The following is a 23,117-nucleotide window of genomic DNA, read 5'->3' as shown; positions in this document are numbered from 1 at the left end:
TCTCATTATGTCACAGTGAGAAAGGCATGTCCCAGCTCTCTCTGGGCCTCAGTGCTTCCAACTGTACAGGAAGGTGATTGGGCTAGAATGGTCTTTAAGGATTCCTGTGGATTCCCAAAGGTTTAGACTAAGTTAATAAGCAGCACTTGACTGTCATCGCTTTCGGTTTTTTAGGACTGTGCGGCTTGCAGGATCTTGTTCCCTGACCAGGCATCAAACCCATGCCCCCTGCAGTGGAAGCCAGGAGTTCCAACCACTGGACTGCCAGGGAATTCCCCTGACTGACATTCTTGAGGAGACCGGTAACTTGTGACCCACAAGACGTTGGAGCAGGAAGGTAGATGCTGGATCTGGGTAGGGAAAAGACACCCATCTGCCACCACCACTCAGTTACCTTTCTCGTTGACTTCCGCTGTCCAATAGACGTCCGAGTCGTGTGCGAGTTGGGCCTGGAAAGGGGCAGTGTGGGGGGACAAGTCCTTGTCTGTGATGTTTAGCACCTGGGGCACAGGGCTTTGGTTGCAGATGGTGATCTGACGGGGCTCGGGGACTGGACCGTGGTCATTGATGTCCATCAGTGTTAGCAGGAGGGTCCCTGTGCCAGTGGTGGGAGGGCTCCCTGTTCAAATCACACATATGATCCCTTTTCAGCATCTGCCTTTGGCTGGGTTGATGAATCTATATTAAGCTCCCCCAGGACTTACCCAATAAACCTCAGAAGGGTCCTGTTTACTGTCCAACTGTAACCTTTCAAGAGTTTCCCTGCCCTCGCTTCATTATAGATCAAACCAGTGATGGCAAATGCATGGCAAACATGCCATCATTCTCATTTTGTGTCCACAGCAGACATTACTAACTGATCACAGCACAGCCACTTCATCCAGACAGCCACTACCAATCTATCACCATGAGAAAAAGATTGGCCACCTCAGGGCTGATGCTGTGTTTGCTGACAAGCTTCAGGGAAGTTTCGCTTCCCAGCCCTGCAGTAACCTCTCGCCTGACTCCAGGTCTTGGTTCAGTATGTGTCAAATAGAAATGTCATTACATCATTACCCCCAACCCTGTTGTGGCGTGACATCACTCAGCAATCGTAACACTTGTAAGGCAGCCTCTTTCAGTCAATCACAAGGGGAAACCAAGAGGCCAACTCAGGGCTCAGTGAAGCACAAACAGGCTGAGAGGTATCTTTAGGATAACTCCTAACTCCTGGGTCTTAGGGAAACTGGAACCAGCCAACCCTAGGACCAAGCACTCTAAGTCTCCTCTGAGAGACCACTTTGACCTCCCAGATAGGATTGCTGACACCCCTTTCCCCACATCACACTCAGCCTGCAGAGGGGATGTGCTGTGTCCTGGGCTCCAGAGGGGCCCACACAGAGGGGCTGAAGGGAGCTCTCACCATCATCTGTGGCCAACACCATGACTTCGTAGATGTTGTTCCTCACAAACTGCTCATCCTCACGGTCCAAGACCCCCGCAGCAGTGACCTGTCCACTGTCTGGGTCCATCGCTAGCCACCCTGCCGGGTCTCTCAGGATGTGGTAACTGGAGCAGAAAAGTTGCAAAGAATCACACCCAGGATACTTCAGAGTTCCAATTTAATATATGTGCTGCCGAAGCGAGCACTACCTTCAGAGTTCTAGTGTCATCATTCAAAGTCTCCTCATGTCAACTGGCAGAGGGTTTCATGGGACTTGGGGATCCTAGGCAGGATCATGTGGAAAATATATCTCACTCCCAGTTGGGCTCCTGAGCAGAAGGTGGGAGGGGGCCAGCAGGGACATGTGAGAGGGAGTGGGAAACACCTGTCCCCTGGACTTAACCTCCTCTGTTTGGACGGTAGGAAGGGAAGGCCCTGTGCAGGGGTGGTAGTCAAAATATTTAAGTCTTTATGGCAATTAGAACAAATACTGCTGCATATAATAAACAACCCATCCAACGTACCCGTGTCTTTGGCTGAACTCAAGCCAAGCCCTTGCATACCTGATCTTCTGACTCCCCTTGTCTGGGTCCCGTGCGGTGTAGGCACAAACAGGCTCCCCAGTGGAGATGCCCTCCTGGACTTCGATGACTTTGGAGGGTGGGACGAACACGGGTGGCTCATTCACATCCTCCACATGGACCACTATGGTGGCTGTGGAGGTCGGGAGTTTCACCACAAAGGGAACCTCATTAATCACTTCAACGTAGAGGGTGTGCTGGGTTTTGGCCTCAAAATCCAAGCCCTGGGAGAGAACAGGAAGGAGGACCAGAGTCGTCATTTTGTGAGGACTGTGATGTCTGGAAGAGAGGGCCCACCACAAGGGGCTGGGGCTCCCATCAGCAGCAATGCTGCCCCTGGCTGCCCCATAGAGCCTCCTGGTTTCCTCCTGAATTTCTGGAGTGGATACCTAGGTGGGCCTCTCAGACCATCACCCCAAAGGCAACTAGACTAGTAAGCCCAAAGCCTAGAACTGGTTCCCAATGGGGTGACGACGCTCCATAGTGGGTGTTGTCGGAACTTGGAGGGGCCATTTCTAGGTGTCCTAATGACAGGGAATGCCCCTGGTGGGGGCAGGGACACAAAGAACTATCCCATGTCCCACGGGACTTGCCAACATCTAGGTGTGAAGCTCTGTTTATGTTTACAGTCTAGAATGTGTTTTCCATATAAATCAAGTTTTTGGTGTGGTTTTAATTTATACTAAATTTCCTAGGAATGCAACTTCTGAGGGGAGCTCATAATTTGTTCAGGCCTTTCCTCAAGTTGTTTATTTGAGGTTCTGGAAAAACATCAATACCACTTGTGGTATGACTCACTACAGCGACACACAGTATCTACTACACTTGGATGATTCCACAAACAGATGCAAGAAACTGACCACTTCATCATGTTTTCTAGTGTAGTTGCGCCCAAAGGTTTACACAGGGAAGCATTTTATTATCAGTAAATTTTCCTGAAAATTCTCCTTTATTTTAATTAGGGCATTCCATTTTTCTAGAAGTTACATAAGTTAGAGAAGTTATATTAAAAACAAAATTCATTTTACAATGTGAAAGGGGCATTACAAAACTTTGGTTACAAGAAGGGGACAGCTTTTAAAGTATTGTGGCTCAGATGGTAAAGTATCTGCCTGCACTGCTGGAGACCCGGGTTCAATTCCTGGGTCGGGAAAATCCCCTGGAGAAGGAAATGGCAACCCAGTCCAGTACTCTTGCCTGGAAAATTCAATGGACGGAGGAGCCTGGTAGACTACAGTCCACAGGGTCACAAAGAGTTGGACACGACTGAGCGACTCACTTTCACTTTCTTTCTCAAACTGGGCCATTCTTTATAATAAACCAAGAGGTAAAAGACATCAAGAAAGATTAGTCTGATTTTCTTGAAGCATCAATTTTACTCAAGATTTTTCAAGAGGCAAGGGTATGCCTAGATGTAATTTAAAACAGTTAAAGTAATTTAAAACATTTGAAGTAAAACATTTTACTATCCAAACACCAAGATGTGAACTATGGATTGAAGGCAAAATAGCAAGGATTCCAATAAAACAGACCCTCTGTGTAAGACCGATTAGGAGCAGCCACTAGATATACTGGGAGGAGGGGCCCCATTGACTGGCCTCAATTAGATCAGTGACTCTGTTTTATGCATCTGTTTTATGAACTGAGTCCCTGGAGAAGATTTAAACAAAGGGATCCCCCCACATAAGAGGGATGGGAGAGTGCTGCAAGCCACGGGCCTGGTACACTCCCTGGTGAGTGGTCCCAGGTATGTGTCCCGGGCAGACGGTACCCCTAGTCCTGGAGACTGGAGACCTCCCTGCCCCAGGTGTGGCCCCTGTGCAAAGCCCAAACTGACTCACCTTCTTCGTTGTCAGGATACCCTGGTTGCTCTCGGGGTCAGTAGTGATGGTAAAATGGTCCCCGTTGTCACCTCCCACGATGCGGTAGGTGGCACGCCATGCCGGTGAGTTAGGGGCATCCAGATCAGTCACTGTCAGCCTCTGCACCTCGTGGCTCACTGCGTTCTCGGGCACGCGGGCCTCGTACTGTCAGCATGGAAAACACAGCCCTGTCAGAGGGGAGAGGCTGACTCCTCCGAGAGGCGGCTCTCCTCTCTTCACCGGCTGAGTCCTCCACCCAACTCCAGGGGAGCCCCAAGCCGCTCACCCTTTCCGGGACATGCACAGATGCAGAATGCCCCAGGAGTCAACTTCACAGCTTGCTAGGACAGACACATTGTAGTGACCCTGGGCCTGTTTTCCCTAAATCCCATGGCCTGATGCTCCCAGAATCTCAGCCATCTGGGTGCCCAAGCCCCCAGGGAGAGTGGTCAGCTATATCTAGCTGAAATCAGAAAGGCACAAGGAAGATGGCAAGAAGGGCTAGGTGTCTGATTGCTCTGGGGCACTGACCAGGGACTTTCTTGGAAATTCAGAATAGATGGCCGTGATGGGGAAATCAGCTATTCTGAACAAGTTTTCAACAGGCCTGAACAGTATTTAGCAGTCCAAGTTACCTAAAGATGGAAGCGGTGGGTATCATCTTGACTAGCACTGAGTCCTCTGTCACATGAAGTGACAAGCATTCACCGGGGCTAGGTGGGCAGGTGTAGGTGTGAGTCAAGTTAGGAATTTCCACATCAACAAAGATTTTCATATTGAGCACTTAGGTACCAGCGATTATGCTAAGAACTGTACATAGATTATTTCATTTAAAACTCAGAACAATGCGGCAGGTATTAACATTGTCTCTATTTCACAGACTAGGAAATAGGGCACAGAGAGGTTAGGTGCTTCGCCTCAGGTCACACAGCTTACAAGTGCTGGGGCTGGGACTTGAAGCAATGCAGGTTGATTTTGGAAGTTTCATCAGAAAGGAGAAACTCAATTCCTCATCATCTGACAAGGAAAGAATGCATGAAGGAAAGGGTGTTACCTTCTGGGGATCAAACACAGGAGCATTGTCGTTGGCATCGAGGATTTCCACTATGGCCGTAGCCGTGGTGCTGGAGCCGTCCCCATCCATGTCTGTGGCCTGGATGGTCAGTGTGTACTCAGGGACTCTCTGGGGAGAAAAGGAGGGTGGAAGTGGAAGCCCCTGAGAGCAGGGCACAGCCTTGAGTGTACGTGGAGGGAGGGGAATGCTTCTCCCTTCCAGTGTTCTCCTGATCCCTTGCTCGCCCACTGCAGGAAAGACCAGGAGCCAAGGGTGGAGGGAGAGGGGAACTGTGGATCCAAATGGTTCTCCTGGGCTGGTCAGTCGTGGGGTGCAGCCTGGGCACTACCTCCTGACTCAGGGCGGATCCAGAAAGGGAGCTCTGAGCAGGAGTTTGACAAAGGTATGAATTAGGGAACTCTAGTACCCATGGATGGAGAAGGAAATGGCAACCCACTCCAGTGTTCTTGCTTGGAGAATCCCAGGGATGGGGGAGCCTGGTGGGCTGCCGTCTATGGGGTCGCACAGAGTCGGACATGACTGAAGTGACTTAGCAGCAGCAGCAGCAGTACCCACGGAGCTAACTGCTTTGTGGTACACATGGGACAAATCTGGGCAATGTGCATGCTAAGTGAGCCATTCCAAGAGGAAATGAGAAAACCTACGGAAAATATCAAATGTCTGTGTTTCACAGCTGCCTCCTCAGCCTTAATGAGATGGCTTGGCAAAGTGCCACCAGCCCAAGGGCGCTGTGGGACATCGATACAGGACCTGGCCACAGCCCTTCCCGGCCGACTCGGGCTCTGGGGCAGGGGCTTCTGCTCTAAGTGTCAGGGCCCGGCCTGGGCAGGCAGCCCCTTCCTGAAGGGCCACTCACCTCCCGGTCCAGGCCACTGGAGATGACGCTGATTGTGCCCGTGCTCCGGTGGACTGTGAACATGAGGTCGTGCGGGTCCTTTGGCTCTTGACTGTAGATGGAGTAAGCAACCACCCCGTTGTAGGTGTTGATGGCGTCATCCTCATCTGTGGCTGTCACCTGCATCACGGAAGTGCCTGGAGGGGAGAAGGGCTGATGAGTGAGCACCCTGCCCTTCCAGGGCCAACTTCAGCCTCACCCACTTCTGGAACCCTGAGAGGTTCCACCCTGCACGCCAGTTTGGACCCACCTTCCCCTCTCATCAGAGACTGCTAATTGCTGCCCACTTCCCATTCTCCCCTTCTTCCTTAGAAACATAATCCTCATAATCACTCTATTCTGGGCACAGGACCACCAGGAACCAAGGCCATTTCCCAGCACTTCTTGCAGCTAGCTGTGGCCACGAGACTGAATTGTGACGAATGGGATAAATAGCTTTGGGGGAAGCATTTTTCTGAATTAAGGGGCTTACTCTTCCCACCCGTTCCCTCCTTCCAGAAGTAACGGCTGGAGTTCCAGCAGTAATCATGAGGTGATCTTGGGAACGAAGCCAAAACAGCAGAGCAATGAGATACAACGAGCCTAGGTCTCCTATGCTTTAAAGCACCATTCCAACCTGGCCTGACCACGTCTAGGCTTCTGGAATACAAGGGGGAAGAGGCTCCATCTTGCTGAAGGTAGTTTTTCATTTAAAAATGTCTATTGGCAGTCTCACCAATTCACATTTCTCTGTAATTCTCTACAATTTTAAAGGAAGAGGAGGAGTCCTCCCCAAAAGTACCTGTCTGTGAGGTCATTAATATGTACCTATTTCGCTAGTCTTTTGCCCCGATTAATTTTCTCTCTTTTCTTTTTTTGAGCTGCACCACGTGCCATGCAGGATCTTACTTCCCCAACCAGGGACTGAACCCACACCCCCTGTACTGAAAGCATAGAGCTTTAACTGCTGGACCATCAGGAAAGTACCTGTTCTAGGATCAATCCTATTCAGGGATTTGGGGATGGAGTGGGGGAATATGGATTTTTAAGAGGATCCCAGGTGATCTGATGTACAGCCCAGGACATCGCATGTGAAGGGTTCTTCCAGCCTTTAAGAGTCTGGCTGACCTCCAGATGGTTCCAGAAGTTGACTCAAGGCCAGATCTGGGCCCAGGAGACCTCTGTAGCTCCTCACCTCCCCAGTCTCCTTACCGGGTAGCACCCCTTCCAAGACGCTCCCTCTGAAGACATCCTGGGTGAACATGGGCTTGTGGTCATTCTGGTCTGTTACAATGATGGAGATGTTCATGGGATCTTCCACAGAGGCGCCGTTCTCCGACACAGCATGGCCAAAGAGCTGTGGGTGCATAGGTCTGTGGTCAGGCCGGCACTCCCCTCCCCAACAGCTCTGGGGTCCTGCTGGATGCCAAAGGTTACTTGCCTCATATTTGGCAATCTTCTCCCGGTCCAGTGGCTTATTCAGCAACAACCAGCCTGTTTCCTTCTCTATGGCGAAGACACCCTCTGGTGGGCTGTCTGCCCCAGGCCCTGTGATGCTGTAGAAAATCTTGGTGCCTCTGTCCTTATTAGATTTGAGCTGGAAGCAAAAGAAAATGGCAGCTGACAAAATGATAACGATCTCACAACTGTAGCAAAGAACCCTCCATGGAGAGGGGTGGAGAGGCAATGCCTGATCAGAAATTGCTCCCATCACAGAGGCTTTCCTTCTGGAGGCCCCAGGGCTCAGCAGCAAGAAACCTCATACTCAGGCCTTTGAATGAGGGTCCCTGCAGCCACCAAGACTCCCGGGGGGAAGGCACAGCCATACCTGATTCAGCCTCTGGGGGAAGGGACCCTTGCCATTCTCAGGCACAGATATTGGTGGGACCACCCATTCTCTCTTGCGCCTTCGTAAGACAGGTGCGGGTGGAGAGATCTTCGGTGCTTTCCTTTCCTGCATGGAGAGAAGATGCCTCAACCCAGGTGTGCAAACACACCTGGAACACACCTATCATCCTCTCACCTACAGGGGCTCAGGGTGGGGAGACCAGAGGCCTAGATGGGTGTATTGCAATAGAAAACTTGGAAATAATCTAAGTGTTCACTTACAGAGAAGGCCCAATTAAATACACTGTAATATATCCATCTAGTGGAAACTGTATACAGCTTGAAAAATGAGGATGAGGAAGGTCTCTCTGTGCTGATATGGAAAGATCTTTGATATACACTTAAATGACAAGGAACACAGTACAGAACAGATTAATATGTTAACAGTTTAGTATTCTATTTAACAAACATTTATATAGGGCTTCATATGTACTAGGCATTGTTCCATCTTTTGTGTAAAAGAGTAGAGAAATAAGGCATATATTCATATCTCCCTTTACATAGAGTTTGGGGGATACTAGGGAAACCAATAATGGTGGTTATCGGTGAGAAGGTGAGAGGCCTTGTACTAATTTTTTTTTTTGCTTATTTATTTTATAAAATATTAAAAAATTCAATTTTATATTGGATTATAATTGATTTACAATGTTCAGTTGTACCGATGTACTTTTTTAGTTTATTTTTTTATTGAAGTGCAGTTGAATCACAATGCTGTCTTAATTATCGCTCTACAGCAAAGTGACTTTGTTGTACACACACACACTGATGTATTTTAGTGCAAAGAGAAAGTGAAGCCATGGAAGTGTTATTTTTTTCACAAAAGAAGGAAAAGTCTGTTTTATACCTACATATACATAAATATATTTAATATAAATATAGAACAAATACATACATCAATTCTAGAAGGAAAGAAACTGGTAACGGTAACCGTGTATTCTGTTAGAGGGGTGGAGAAGGCATTAGGCAGGTGAGGAGAAACAAGGGGAGGTTATGTGTTCTGTAACTTCAATATTTAAAATTTTGGAACCATGTGGATATATTAGCTGTTCAAAGAATTAAAACAAAGAAAGAAATGTGGCCCAGAGCTTCAGGTCCATCTTCCCAGAGGGTCATGGGATTGACAGTCCCATGTTGGGATCGCCTTCACTTGTGGTTTACCCTCAGGATGTGAGAAAGACAAAAAGGAAGATGGGACAGAGAATTCCAGGGAGGAAGGGCAGGCCCCACTCTGGCACCCCCTACTGCGCAGCAACAAGCACTGCCCTGCTCAGATGGCTGCCCACGCCCACAGCTATGGGCAACTGATGGCTAACCCTGCATGTTCTGCAAGGGTAATGTGGCTCCCGACAGCCACGGCAACCTCGGACTCCTGGCCAGCAGCAAGCTGGGCGTACACGGAGAATGTCTTTCTTCTGTCCTGCAGGTGCACACGGCATTTTACCTGGACTGTTTCATCGTTCAGAACAATGACGTCATCGTCAGTCAGCAGGACTGACTCTTGCCCAGGGCAGTCTGTGAAGACCACTGTGGGGAAGGGAGGAAAAGAATATTAGGAAGGAGGTGGCTTCTGGAAGTTACCCCATGGGAACCAAGACCTGACAACAGCCCCCTGACTGGATCAAGGGCTGTTCCAGGCCACTGCAGAAGGAGACTTGACTTACTTCATCTGACCAGCTGTGTGACCAAAAATGAGTTTCAGATGGGCTCCCAAGTTTGGTTTTGAGAAGGAGGACCACTTCAAGGTTTGTGGGACAAAGAACCAAGACCACAGATATTTATCAACATGAGGCCCATGGAGTCTCACGAGACCCAGGGCTGACCCAAGGTCACAGCCGGAGGCAGAAGAGTTGACGCATTTCTGAAGGCTACATGTCTCCCTGCATGCCATAGGCATCCTGCTATGCAGTCACCCACACAGATCACTCTGATAACCTTTGGCTGTTTCAACCTGTCATGTTCTTTCTGAATTATCCCTGCTTGGCCACCCTTTACATAAGTAGTCTGAGTTAATAACTACCATTCGCTAAGCCGGAGACTGGGTCCATTTCATCTTTACAACTATGCTACCAAGGTAGGTATTAGCCCCTTTTCAAAGAAGAGACAACTGAGGTTCAGAAGCCTGACCCCAAGGCATATACTAGAGAGTATTCACAACCAGTATTCTTACCCTCCCTTCCCTGTGGCCAAGCGTGTAATTAGGAAACCTGCCGGGGGGCACCTCTGGGCCTGTCGGCACCATGCTCTGACTCAGGGGTTCCCTTATGTTGGCCTAGGTCAGTTTCCTAGACTGCAGCACTACCAGGCCCACAGGCAGAGTACTGTGCCATGAAAAGGTCAGGGTGAGGTCTCCCAAGTGTCCATTTTTTGAAAAATTGTCCTTTAGTTTCAGAGGATGATGATAATTGTTTTAAAAACCCTTCCCTAAAGAAAGGTTAATAGATGAGAGACTGTAAACTATAAAAGTGATGTGAACATCATGAAGTATTCAAAGCAATATATAAGAATATAACATAAAAAATAGAATTCCAAATAATATTCTGCTATATAACGAATTCCTAATCTCAAGAACAACAAAAAATACACAACCCAGCCTATAAAGAAAAAGACCAAGGTGAAAAGACATTTCTTCAAATAAGGTATACAATTGGCCAGTAAGCATATGAAAAGATGCTCAATACCACTATCATTTGGGAAATACAAGAGCTTCCCTCATAACTCAGTTGGTAAAGAATCCACCTGCAATGCAGGAGACCCTGGTTCAATTCCTGGGTCGCGAAGATATGCTGGAGAAGGGATAAGCTACCCACTCCAGTATTTTTGGGCTTCCCTTGTGCCTTGGCTGGTAAAGAATCTGCTGCAATGCAGGAGACCTGGGTTTGATCCCTGGGTTGGGAAGATCTCCTGGAGAAGGGAAAGGTATCCACTCCAGTAATCAAAATCACAGTGAGATATCACTTCATACCTACTAGGGAGGCAAAAAAAAAAGTAACTAAGATATAAAGACAGACAAAGTCTTCTGCATTGGAAATGTGAAATGGTGCAGCCACTGTGAAAAAGTTTGGTGGCTCAAAAAGTAAACATAAAATTACCATATGATCCAACAATTCTACTTCTTGGTTTACACCCTAAAGAGCTGAAAGTAGGAACTCAGACAGACATTTATATATGTATTTTCATAGTATCCCTATTCACTTCCCTGGTGGCTCAGAAGGTAAAGAGTTTGCTTGCAATGCAGGAGACCTGGGTTCGATCCCTGGGTCAGGAAGATCCCCTGGAGAAGGAAATGGCAACCCATTCCAGTATTCTTGCCTGGAGAATCCCATGGACGGAGGAGCCTAGTAGGCTACAGTCCACGGGGTCGCAAAGAATCGGACACGACTGAGTGACCTCACTTTCTTTCATTTTCTATTCACAATAGACAAAAGATGGAAGCAACACAAGTGTCCATGAAGATCTAATAAACAAACACAATGTGGTCTAAACATACAATGAATATACACACATACATGTATAAACATACATTCTTTATAAGGAATGAAGTTCTGACACATGCTATAACTTGGATGAATCTTGAAAACATTATGCTAAGTAAAATGTCATGCAAGTGCGTGCATGCTCAGCCATGTCTGACTCAGCGACCTCCATGGGATTCTCCAGCAGACAATACTGGAGTGGGTTACCATATCCTACTACAAGGGAACTTCCTGACCTAGGGATCGAACCTGAGCCTCCTACATCTCCTGGATTGGCAGTCGGATTCTTTACCACTGTACCACCTGCCAGGCACAAAAGTGACTGCACTTATATGAGGTACCTAGCATCCTCAAATTAACAGTAAGTAGAACAGAAGTTACATGGGACTGGCGGGGAGAATGCGTAGTTATTGTTTAATGAGTATTGGAGTTTCTGTTTGGGATGATGACAAAGTTCTGGAGATGGACTATGGTGGGGTGATAGTTGCACAACAATTTAAATGTACTTAATGCCACTGAACTGCTTACTTTAAAAGAGTCAAAATGGTCGATTTTATGTTATGCACATTTTTACCTCAATAAAAAAGAAAAGAAGCAATCTGAAGTAGGAGTGCAAGATGGGATAGTCACTTTGGAAAACAGTTGGGCAGCATTTACTGAAACTAAATATACATGCTCCCCAAGACCTAGTAGTTTTACTTTGAGGTATGGACCCAACAAAGATCCACTCACTCAAAGACAAGTATAATAATATTGAGAGCAGCTTTATTTATCATAGCTAAAGACTGGAAACAGCTTCAATATCCATCAAGGTGGAATGAATAGAAATGTGGTGGAATATTCCCATAATGAAATAAATCAATTACAAGGACATACAACAACATGAATGAATCTCACAAACAAGGTTAAGTGATAGAAGTCAGATACAGAAGGACACATGTACAATTCCATCAACATGAAGTTCAAAAACAGGTAAAACTGGGTGAAAGAACTTAAAGACATTTGCCATCTTTCGGGGAGAGGAGTTGTAAATGGAAGGGGGAGGAAAATGGTCTTAAAAGCATATAAACCTGCCTTCAGTGCCCCAGAGCCCCAGAGCTCATACACAAGGCAGGCTCCTTCACGGGAAAGCTGGAATGTACCCGTGAGAAAGAGAAGATTGCTTAGAAACCAGCTCTGCCTCCTTGACAACATCCCCACTGAGGAGTCCTGGGCTGTGACAACATGCTCGGCTAGCGAGAGGAGGGGAAAAAGAGATCTAGGCCTGAGTCAGCTCCAAAGGGCCCCAGGCACAGGGAGATCCCCATGGGGACCCTGCCAAATTTATTTATTTGACTGTACTGAGTCTACGTTGTGGCATGTGGGATCTTCCATGTGGCGTGCAGGATCCTCAGTTGCAGCATGCAAACTTTTACTTGTGGCATGCAGGATCTAGTTCCCTGACCATGGATCGAATCCAGGGCCCCCTGCATTGGGAGTTTGAAGTCTTAGCCACTGGACCACCAGGGAAGTCCCTATAGTAAGAGTTTTTAAATTATCTACAGAAGTTCTTATGCTATGAAGATATAGTATGCAGAATGTAAAACTGCATATATAGTATAGGTAACTCTGCACAGGAAAGAAAAAAAAAAAAAAAACACTGGAAAGAAATGAAGCTTTCCAATGGCTGGAGTTACCAGCAACTTATTTTCTTATTTTTCTCTAGGTCCAATTTTTCTCTTAACATGAATTGTGTCCCTACCCCCTCAAATTCATATGTTGAAGTCCTAACCCCCAGTACCGCAGAATGTGACCATATTTGGAGAAAGGGCCTTTGAAGAGATGATTAGATTAAAATGAGGTCATGAAGGTGGGCCCTCATCCAGCATGATGAGTGTCCTTTAAGAAGAGGAGGAAATTTGGAAACAAGACAGTTACAGAGAGAAGACTATGTATAGACACACGGAGAAGCCCGCCATCTACAAGCTAAGGAGAGATTCCTCAAAACAAACCACCCCTGCTGACCCGTGCTGATACTGGACTTCAAGCCTCTTGAGCAGTGAGAAAATAAATCTCTATGTTTAAGTCCCTCAGTCTTTGTTTCTTTGTTACGGCAGCCCTAGCTGCCTAGAACATGACAGGCATCCATTGAGAGTCAGGAATCCCTCCCGTCATGAATTACTATTATTTACAGCTAACATGTTTATACTTTCTCACTTAATCTTCACCAAGCACCCTATGAAGTAGATTTTAGCACCCATTTTCTAAATTGGGATGAGAGGTTAAGCGAATTCACTAAAGTTACATGGCTAGGAAATGGAAGAGCTACAAGTGGTACCTAGACCTGTCCAGATGGAGTTATTTATTTTTTAACCACTATGGTTATATTGGGGTTTCCCTGATAGCTCAGATGGTAAAGCGTCTGCCTACAATGCAGGAGACCCGGGTTCGATCCCTGGGTCGGGAAGATCCGCTGGAGAAGGAAATGGCAACCCACTTCAGTATTCTTGTCTGGAGAATTCCATGGACCGAGGAGATCCCAGTCCACAGGGTCTCAAAGAGTCGGACACGACTGAGCAACTTCACTCTATGGTTATGTTATCCTTCTGATATACCTGAGAGTATGTTTTCTTATCTCCTCCCCAGCCCCCATTACCTGTTGTCCTTCTCCATCTATTGAAATAGCAAAGATTGATTTTAAGATGCCCAGTGGGGCAATGTGATATTTGGAGAAAAGTACTAGATTTGGGGATAATAACAGTAACTCTCTTAGAGTTGTGAGGACTAAATGTAAAGAGCTGAAAAATAGGAAAATGCATTATGGCTGGGTCTTCTGTTAATATTATTAATGGGGATGAAGACCCATTCTTGTGTAGGCAGTGACCTTAACTTGCTGGGTGAGCCTGGGAAAGGCACTTGACTTCTCCGGACCCCCAGAATCAATTGTTTGCTAAAGCTTTGAGCCTAAAGTCTACCTTCCTTTGGTTTGAAAGGAGAGAAGTATGCTATTAAAAGATATATTCAAGAATGGCAGGACCAAACACAGTTTCTCCTTGATGTAAAAAGAAGAAAAGCTTAAAGGGAATACTTCAAGTCACTAGGTGATTCAGCATGGCTTAAAGAGGTGCTAAGGACACATGCAAAGGTTCCTCAAAACTCCAGTAGCTGGAACTATCAGTGTGTTGCTGCAGAACTTGAATTAACTTATTAGGAATTCAGGTTTTCTCATTTGGAGATGAAAATTAGACTGACTTCACCATGTCATCTTGAATAACAACTAAGATAAAACCACAGAACACAAATGTGTAAAGCTCAGAACTTTATATGGACTCTTATACCACCGGAGAAAATGGGAGTTCAGAGGTGAGATGGCGTGCCCAACATCGTACAGCTACTGAGTGGACTTAGAGAGGTGGGAAGGAGGCTTAAGAGGGCGGGGACATACGTATACCTACGGCTGATCCATGCTGATGCATGGCATAAACCAACACAATATTGTAAAGTAATTACCCTCCAATTAAAATTAATTTTAAAAATTGATTGGTAAAATTCACCAGTGGGGTGGGTGGTCATATTCTAAAATCAAGTTCTTCAACACAGCATTCATTCAAGAACAAGTTGAGTGTTTCCTAAGTGCCCAACATTCTTCTAAATACTAGGGATGCCTTGGGGAACACAAACATGTATCTCCAAGTACCCTTAAGTTCTTACAGGATACTGCCTCCTGTCCAAAATCACCTTTCCACAGCTATCTACCAAACTAATCAATAATGCATTGATTGCAATAGCTAAAGTCTAGACAACCTAGATGTCCATCAATGAGAGATTAACTTTGTGTTATGATACCATCTATACAAGAGAACACTATATAGCCATAAAAAAAAAATGCTATAAAAGATAAGGAAGCCCCTGTGTGTTGATATGGAAAGATCTCTAAGACATATTGTTAATTGAAAAAATATGGAACAATATAGTCTATGCTAACATTTGTATTTTAAAATGAATATTTCTGGAAGGTGACCCCAAAAACTGGGTTTATGGGTGGAGAGGTCAGAAGCTGAGAAAGAGTAAACAGGCTTTTTACTGTGTACCTCTCCAAATTCTGACTGACATGAATGCATTAGCTATTCAAACACTGATTTAAAAGAAATTAACCATCATTTGTCCTATTCTTAAAACAGCCCTCTTTCCTGGTGGCTCAGCCAGTAAAGAATCTGCATTTGGGTTTGATCCCTGGGTTGGGAAGATCTCCTGGAGAAGGAAATCACAACCAACTCCAGTATTCTTGCCTGGAGAATTCTATGGACAGAGGAGCCTGGTGGGCTACAGTCCATGGGATTGCAAAGAGTTGGACACAACTGAGCGACTAACACTTTCACTTCCTAAGGGAAGGTCTTCAGTGAGCAGAGGGGCTGGCCAGATAAGCCTGTCAGCCTTTTCACTTAGTAAGAGACTCTCAATGAACTCTCCAATCTTCTACCCAGCAGGGAGCTAATGGACTGACACTCCTATTACTCAGATGTCTTAATTCCCCAAACTCTAAAAGCTGCCAGAAACCCAAAAACCCTCTTCCTGCTGCCTACAAAATCAGCCCCCCAGGAGTGTACAGCACACTTCACTACCCTGTTTGCTGGCACAGTCCCATGGTTTTATGGTTCCAAACATTTGCAGCCTTTAATCTGGGCTGTCCATCTGTTCTGAGAGGGGACAGTGCCAACAACAAGGAGACGTCAATAGTCATGTACTCCAGGTGTACGTGCCTCCCACTCAGACTGCACATTCCAGCGGCACCAGCGGGCCTGGTCCCATCGCTTCTCACCCACGTTGAGCAGGATGCAGAATACAACCAAGGGGCAGGAGTCAGGCAGGCAGGAACAAGCTTCAAAGACCCACTCTGCCTGAGACACCCAGCTAAGTGTTTTCCTATCCAAGTCCTCAAAAAATAACCCGCAAGGTGGCTATTACCATCCTATTCTGACAGCTCAGGAAACGAGAGACTGCCCTGGGGTCAAAGTGTCTCAGGAAACAGTTTCAGAGAAGAGAGAGAAGTAGATGGGGCCCCGGAACCAGGAAGCGGCAGGACCAGATTTCAAATCTGAGAGGCAGAGGCAGAGGAGTAACAAAGAATATAGGATTTGGGGACTTCCCTGGTGGCCCAGTGGTTAAGAATCCGCCTGCCAATGCAGGGTACACAGGTTCAATCCCTGGTCCAGGAAGATCCCACATGCCTCAGGCCAACTAGGCCCACGTGCCACAACTACTGAAGCCCATGCCCACATACCTAGAGCCTGTGCTCCACAACAAGAGAAGCCACCACGATGAGAAGCCTGTGCACCGCAACTAGAGAAAGTCAGGGCAGCACTGAAGACCCAGTGCAGCCAATAAATAAATTAAAAATATGGGGTTTGGAGGCCAAAAGACTTGGGTTCACATCCATATTGTGTGAACACACAGAAGCTGTTTTCTCATCTGGAAAATGGGAATAATACCTAGCTCATAAGATTATTGGGAGAAATAAGTGGCCTAATGTTCACACAGCAATGAGCACTATGTCTGGACCAGAGTCAGCCCTCAATAAAAGGGACCTTTAGCCCACTCACAACTAACCAGGATTTCTGACTCCAAGTCCAGGCCTCTCTCTGCACCATAGAGAAACCATCTCTCAAAGCAGGCATGGGGTTAGCTACAGCCATGTAGCTTTACCCAAAGGCTGAAACATTGAGAGGAGAAAGGAACACACAGGACCAAAGAGCGTCACAGGGTGCTGGCTCCGTCTGCACTTGGAGAGGACTGTTCTGTAGGGGGTACTCCAGGGTTCACTGGGAGAGGTGGAGGATGGAGACCTCACAGTCAAGCTGACCTGCCCAGGGAAACTTGCTGAGGCACCTGTAGAAACATGAGCAGTTTTCTCCGCAAGCCATGAGTCACACAGAGGCTGGTAAACCATCAGCCCTGGGGCAGACCATTACAACTTCCTCCCAGATGCTTCCTGGCACTGCTGGCTTGTATCACTGGTTTCGAAATGAAATTGATCCGAAACCAGGTCTCATCATCACTCATCCCTCTTCTCCCCTTCCTTCTAACAGCTAGTGAAGTAAGCTGATTCCCATTCCTGACTGCAATCTAGCTCCACAGGCCACATATCTTGGCCAAGTCATGGAGGCATGAATGGGCTTGTGGCAAACTGTTTCTGGGGCAAGTTGGTGAGCACTGATGAGCACATGGGGCAACAGTTTAAACTGTAAGGCCGAAAAACAAGAGACCTAAACATAGCTTTTACTTCCACACCCACATAGGATCTTAAAGTCATTTGACTGCTTTAAACTCTGTTTCTCCCACAGGGATTCTGAATCATAAAGTCTATGAACCTGATGAAGAGGTGGGCATCTGTACCAATATAAATTGATAGGTTTCAGCACTGAGTCTAAATACACAGTACCCGGGACTTCCCTGGTGGTCAGTGGTTAAGACTCCAGGCACCCAATGCAGGGGGCCTGAGTTTGATCCTTGGTTAGGGAACTAGATCCAAAATGCCCCAAACTAAGAGTACACATGCAGCAATGAAGGCCTGGTGCAGCCAAATAAATAAATATTAAAAAAAAAAAAAAAAACAACACATGCAATTCCTAGAATACTGTTGAGGAAGGGAGTTAGTAACCTGAGGCTGCTTCTAGAAGGAAAAAAAATCTTTTTTTTTTTTTTTTTTAGATTAGAGCTCTAGGATATCTGCTAGATAGAAACATTCAGTGGAACCAGGAGTCCCTGGCCTGTGCTCAAAGCTCCTCTCTAAAGACCATCCTGCCAAGCATGGCCTCAGATCCTGAGCTGGCAGCACTGTAAAACCCGGTCAAGAAGGGTTGAGTCCCTGGGGTACTAGAGCCATTGAAAGAAGAAAGCTTTTGCTTTTTAAATTGACTTCTAAGAATTAATGGATACTAGACTGAGAACTCATTTCAGGCCTGCTTTTAGGTTGGAATTGAGTAGACACCTCCAAACTCTCAAGGGCACACCCTTGAAAGTCAGAAGCTTGTCTTCTCAGCCATGACACAGAGGTGCTATGTAGTCCCAATGTCCAACCTTACTGGATGTTATGGTAAAATAAAACCATCCATCATTCTGGGGTAAATGTCCTTCAAATGATCAATCTTGGACAGTTTCCCTATTGATCTTTTGATATCTTGATGAGAAGGAAATAATAATACCAGTTTAAAAGTGTTACAGCCCAAAGGCACCTTGTTGGGGAATGGGGGAGATACTGTCAAAGACGTTTCCATTCTAGTTTGCTTTAGGGACACCTCTACCTTATAAAGCAAACAAATTTATCCTTGTAGCTATCACTATCTTTTGTTAAGGGATTAGAATAAAAAGATGAGAGGGAAAGTGTATGGAATTGCCTTCAAAGAAGATTCTGGCATTTTCCTGAGTAAAATCATACATAGAAAATAGTTCACTTACCAAGAAATACAAATTAAAAGGACAAGTGTTGTGAAATACTTGGGGAATGGATGCTGCTAAATATTGTTAGAGGGTTAGAGGAATGTAAATTGGCAGAAACTTTTTGGAAATTAAGACTTAAAGAAATCCTTTGATCAAGGAATTGTGCCAGGAAATCAACCAAGATGTGACAAAACCATACCTGCACCGATGTTCACTGACTATTGCTTAGTGTTTAAAAAGTCTCAACAACTTAACTTTCAACAGAATACTTAAGTACGTGTGCTACAGTAGCTCAAACATCTCATCTACAGCCTTCAATGTTGTAAAAAATATCAATGAAAAACAGTGGTCTGCTCGGGGGGAAAAAAACACGTCATACAAAACCCACTGGGAAAAAAAAAATAATAATAAAAATTAAAAAAAAAATAAAATAAAATAGAGGATCAGAAAAAAAAAAAAACACGTCATAAAAACAGCCATTTATAGCTTATAGCCTGAGCCTGACAATTATAACATAAAATATTAATATCTTTATACTTGTAAAAAAAAAAAATGGTGGGGGTGGAGCTGAGTCTTGGCCACCAGGAAAGCAGACTAGTTCTCTCTACAACCAATGACTTTCCAAGCCAGAGAGGTCCAAGATGGAGGAGGGTGAGCAGAATCTGATCTGACGAGGCCAATAGGCAGAGGTCAAGAGGCATGCTGGGTGGCAGGGCTAGGACATAGGGAGCCTGTGAGGCATGCTGGGAGCCCCAGCGGCTGTCCCGTGGTATGCCAGAAGATGAAGCATCCCAAGTGTACTGCCATAGCTGTTTGGCGTTCTCGGAGGAGCCAAACTCTGATTCCCAGATGCTGAGAGCAGCACAAGAGGACCCGCTGCCTTGGATGTGTTAATGATGACCCATCACAAGATTACCACTGTGGGGAATGCTAAAGTCAAGCGCAGAGCTAGAGCTGAAGCATTTGGTGAAAGGCACTCTCAAATGGCTGTTGGTGCAAGGAATGGCTTTACAAAGCCCTTCTCTGATTCACAGAAGTAGAAAATGAAGCTGGATTGTTGAGGAAGCAAGTCAGGAGGGCCAGCTGTGGGGCGATAAAGCAATGGGACTCAGGGCCTCTCCCTCAGATATCCTCAAGGAAGACTTGGTTAGGAAAACGGATGTGGACGATCTATTGAAAATGTTTGTTTGAAATGACTAATGTCCTTGATGGGTGATAGACCTCCATTCTGCTCCTCTTCCAGTTTTTTCACAGTAAACATGTTTTGCAATCAGAAAGAGATGTGATTTTGCCCACCTCTGACTAGTAAAGTTACATGGTAACTTCATGTTGTTGAGGAGGAAGCAATTCTTTCTAGAGAAGTTTTGCCTCTCTGCAGAAAGCTCTTTGGAAAGACCTAAACAATGTTACTCAGGTTCTTCTCACCTTTGGGAGCTGGGTCCTCCCCTGTACTCTCCAGAGAGAAACCCAAGCTAAGCTGTACTCCCCGGCACTCTGGGAGTTCCAGACACAGCTGACTCAAAGTTCAGTGTTAGCACGCTGTCGGTGATCCCACCCCAAGAGTGAGAGCAGAGATCTGGAGATTGACCTGGGACCTCTGGGATATCAATCAAGGGTCTGGTGGGCAAAAGTGCTGCACGCTGGCCCTGCAGCCTGGGGCAGGTCACTTCATATTTAAGCTGTTAACAGTATGCACTCAACAAATTATTTTTAGTCTCTAAAATGGGAACACACATACACATACAAACCCAGGCTCTGGTTAGGGCTAAATAAGATGTATTGTGTTTTTCAAAGCACAATTAAGTATTCAAAACTTAAGCCAGTATTCAAAATCATATTTAAGCTGTTAACAGTAAGTACTCAACAAATTATTTTCCAGTCTCTAAAATGGGAATACACATACACATACATACACAGGCTCTGGTTAGAGCCAAATAAAATGCATTGTGCTTTTCAAAGCACAACTAAGTATTCAAAACTAGTGACAGTGATTTAAAAAGCAAAACAAAAAAACCAAGAAGGTAAAGGTCATTTGAAATACTGAGGTAAGCAGAAAATTAAGAAATAAAAAAAATGAATCAACTGCCATTAAGACAAGCATTGGAAATTAAATTCAAAATGCCATGCTTTCAGAAATTCCCTGGTAGTCCAGTGGTTAGGACTTGACGTTTTTCACTGCTGGTGGCCCAGGTTCAGTCCCTGGTCAGGGAACTAAGATCCTTGCAAGCCAAGGGGCCAAAGGATGTTGGGGCGGGGGGAGCCACACTCCATTCACATCTCACAAATCTGTCCCTTTCTTTTATATCCTCTCTAAAAGAGATACACTTAGCTCTTCACAACGGTCTTCACGATATCACAGAGCAATGGTTCCCAAACACAACTGATAAAATCACCTGGAGAACTTTTAAAAAAACATTCAGATTCCCTGCTTCCAGCTCACCCATTACTTCTACTGAATCAGTTTCTGGAGGAGGATCCAGGGAAGACAGTTTGTTGGTTTTTTAAAGTTCCTGATTCTCACCTTTATTTCTTGTAAGGTAAATTGGTATGGATTTTTGAGGGTGCTTCAGAGTATGTATTAAAATTTCAAATGTCCAGATCCTTCTTCTGACCAACATATATACCTGTCTTTTCAATATCTCCCCCCTGATGCTTTAAAGGTATAATCCATAATCTTAAAATCATTATGTCAAAAAGCAAATTCATGATGATCTTTGCTCTTGGCCTGAATCTGGTCCTTTTCCAGTCTCTCTCCCAGGGAAGGGCACAGCGTGTACTCAGCTACACAAACCCAAAATCTGGGCCTCAGAAGCAGCCCAAGGTCTGTGTCTAGAATACCTGAATTCAAATGTTGGTTTCAGTGACAAGACTTTGAGCAATATGTTTCTATTATCTATAAGTAATACCGGTAATACTTATCTCAGTTAAAGGAGTTACTACTTAGCATAGTGCCTAGCCTACGGTTATCTAACATCCTTTTCTTTGACCATTTCTCCCTCAGACTTTTCTTGCCAGTCAATCGCCAAGACTCATGTCTCTCCATCTCTCCTTCCCCTAGTTTAGTATTTACTATATCATTTTTAGCCTAAATGAATACAGTATTCTCCATTTTAGTAAAGGAGGATCCTTTAAAAATTCTATAGATGATACATTTGAGAAGATAAGATCACTTCTTTTTTGAAGCTTATCAGTGATGTGCCACTCTTCTCAGGATAAAAACCAAAATCTCTAATGTGCCCATCCCCATCTCCACTATCTAGCCACAGTGGCCCTCTTAAGAGCATCATAAGCCCTTACCACAGGGCATCTGCATACCTGCTCCTTCAGTGTCTCCTATATTCCCATTCCAATGCTACCCAGTTACCTTCCAACATCTTCCAGATCCAAATTCAAAAATTACTTTCTTAGGAAAACTTTCTCTCACCCCTCCCAAAGTAGATCAGTTTCCCCTGTTAAAAACTCTCCTGTGCTCAGTCTTGTCCAGCTCTTTGTAGCCCCAAGGACTGTAGCCCACCAGACTCCTCTCCATGGAATTTTCCAGCAAGAATTCTGGCGTGGGTTGCCGTTTCTTATTCCAGGGGATCCTCCCGATCCAGGGATGGAACCTGTGCCTCTTGCCTCTTCTGTATTGGCAGGCGGATTCTTTACCACTAGAGTCACCTGGGAAGCCCATGTAACTCTCGTCCACAGGATTCATTACAACTTGTAATTACACGTTTACTTCTATTGCCTATCTCCCTTAACTAGTCTGTATAATGCCCAAAGGCAAAGACTGCTAGAATCTGCTTATTACTATATCCCAACACCTAGCACAGGGCCTGACACAAAGTAGGCATTCAGTAATTGTTGAATGAACTAGGAAAGTCCCTTGAGCCAGCAATTTTGCCTCTAGGAATGCAGTCTAAAGATACATGTATAATAACTAGTCTAGTTGTAGCAACATGGCTATTATTACCACTGCCAACACCTAGCATTTATTTATTTCATGCTTTTTTATACACTAACTCAGCCTTATGAGATCCTCATTATTACCCATATTTTACAGATGAGGAAACTGAAGAATAGAGGTTAAGCAAATTTACCCAAGTTTCTACAGCTAGTAAGTAGACAGACTGAACACAGGCACAGTGGCTCTGGAACTCCACACAGCTATATTTTTTGCAGACTTCAGTTGTCAAATTTGAAATGTTGCTGAAAATACTAAAGTCTCACGTTGCGTGCAAAGTTTGAAGAAATTAAAATCTCCCAAATTAAGAAAAATGTAAAAAGTCACATAATTTCAAAACAAGAGAGAGTAGTGAATTATAAGCATCTAATGGTTTTAGAAAAGGCAGAGGAACCAGAGATCAAATTGCCAACATCCGCTGGATCATCGAAAAAGCAAGAGAGTTCCAGAAAATCATCTATTTCTGCTTTATTGACTATGCCAAAGCCTTTCACTGTGTGGATCACAACAAACTGTGGAAAATTCTGAAAGAGACGGGAATACCAGACCACCTGACCTGCCTCTTGAGAAACCTGTATGC

At 45.3% G+C, this 23,117-nt stretch overlaps 1 protein-coding gene and 1 non-coding gene across 3 annotated transcripts in view; one reads left to right on the top strand and one right to left on the bottom strand.

Annotated features, from left to right (window-relative positions):
• CDH3 (cadherin 3) overlaps positions 1-23,117 on the bottom strand; it is a 44,176-nt gene that overhangs the window by 10,125 nt on the left and 10,934 nt on the right. For both annotated transcript variants that reach the window (XM_061138815.1, XM_061138816.1), the window contains exons 3-12: positions 9,144-9,226; positions 7,644-7,769; positions 7,257-7,412; positions 7,028-7,172; positions 5,798-5,973; positions 4,921-5,049; positions 3,846-4,031; positions 1,987-2,228; positions 1,403-1,548; positions 395-619 (exon numbers count right to left, since the gene is read on the bottom strand). In XM_061138815.1, the coding sequence (XP_060994798.1) occupies positions 395-619; positions 1,403-1,548; positions 1,987-2,228; positions 3,846-4,031; positions 4,921-5,049; positions 5,798-5,973; positions 7,028-7,172; positions 7,257-7,412; positions 7,644-7,769; positions 9,144-9,226 (1,614 nt within the window). The remainder of the gene's footprint in view (positions 1-394; positions 620-1,402; positions 1,549-1,986; positions 2,229-3,845; positions 4,032-4,920; positions 5,050-5,797; positions 5,974-7,027; positions 7,173-7,256; positions 7,413-7,643; positions 7,770-9,143; positions 9,227-23,117) is intronic.
• On the top strand, positions 13,550-13,622 carry TRNAC-ACA (transfer RNA cysteine (anticodon ACA)). The gene has a single exon. It is a non-coding gene; the product is annotated as a tRNA-Cys (tRNA).

Source organism: Dama dama, chromosome 4 (assembly GCF_033118175.1).
Source record: "Dama dama isolate Ldn47 chromosome 4, ASM3311817v1, whole genome shotgun sequence".
Lineage (NCBI taxonomy): Eukaryota > Metazoa > Chordata > Mammalia > Artiodactyla > Cervidae > Dama > Dama dama.
Note: the sequence above shows the minus strand (reverse complement) of the source record. Positions and strands in the feature narration are given on the sequence as shown.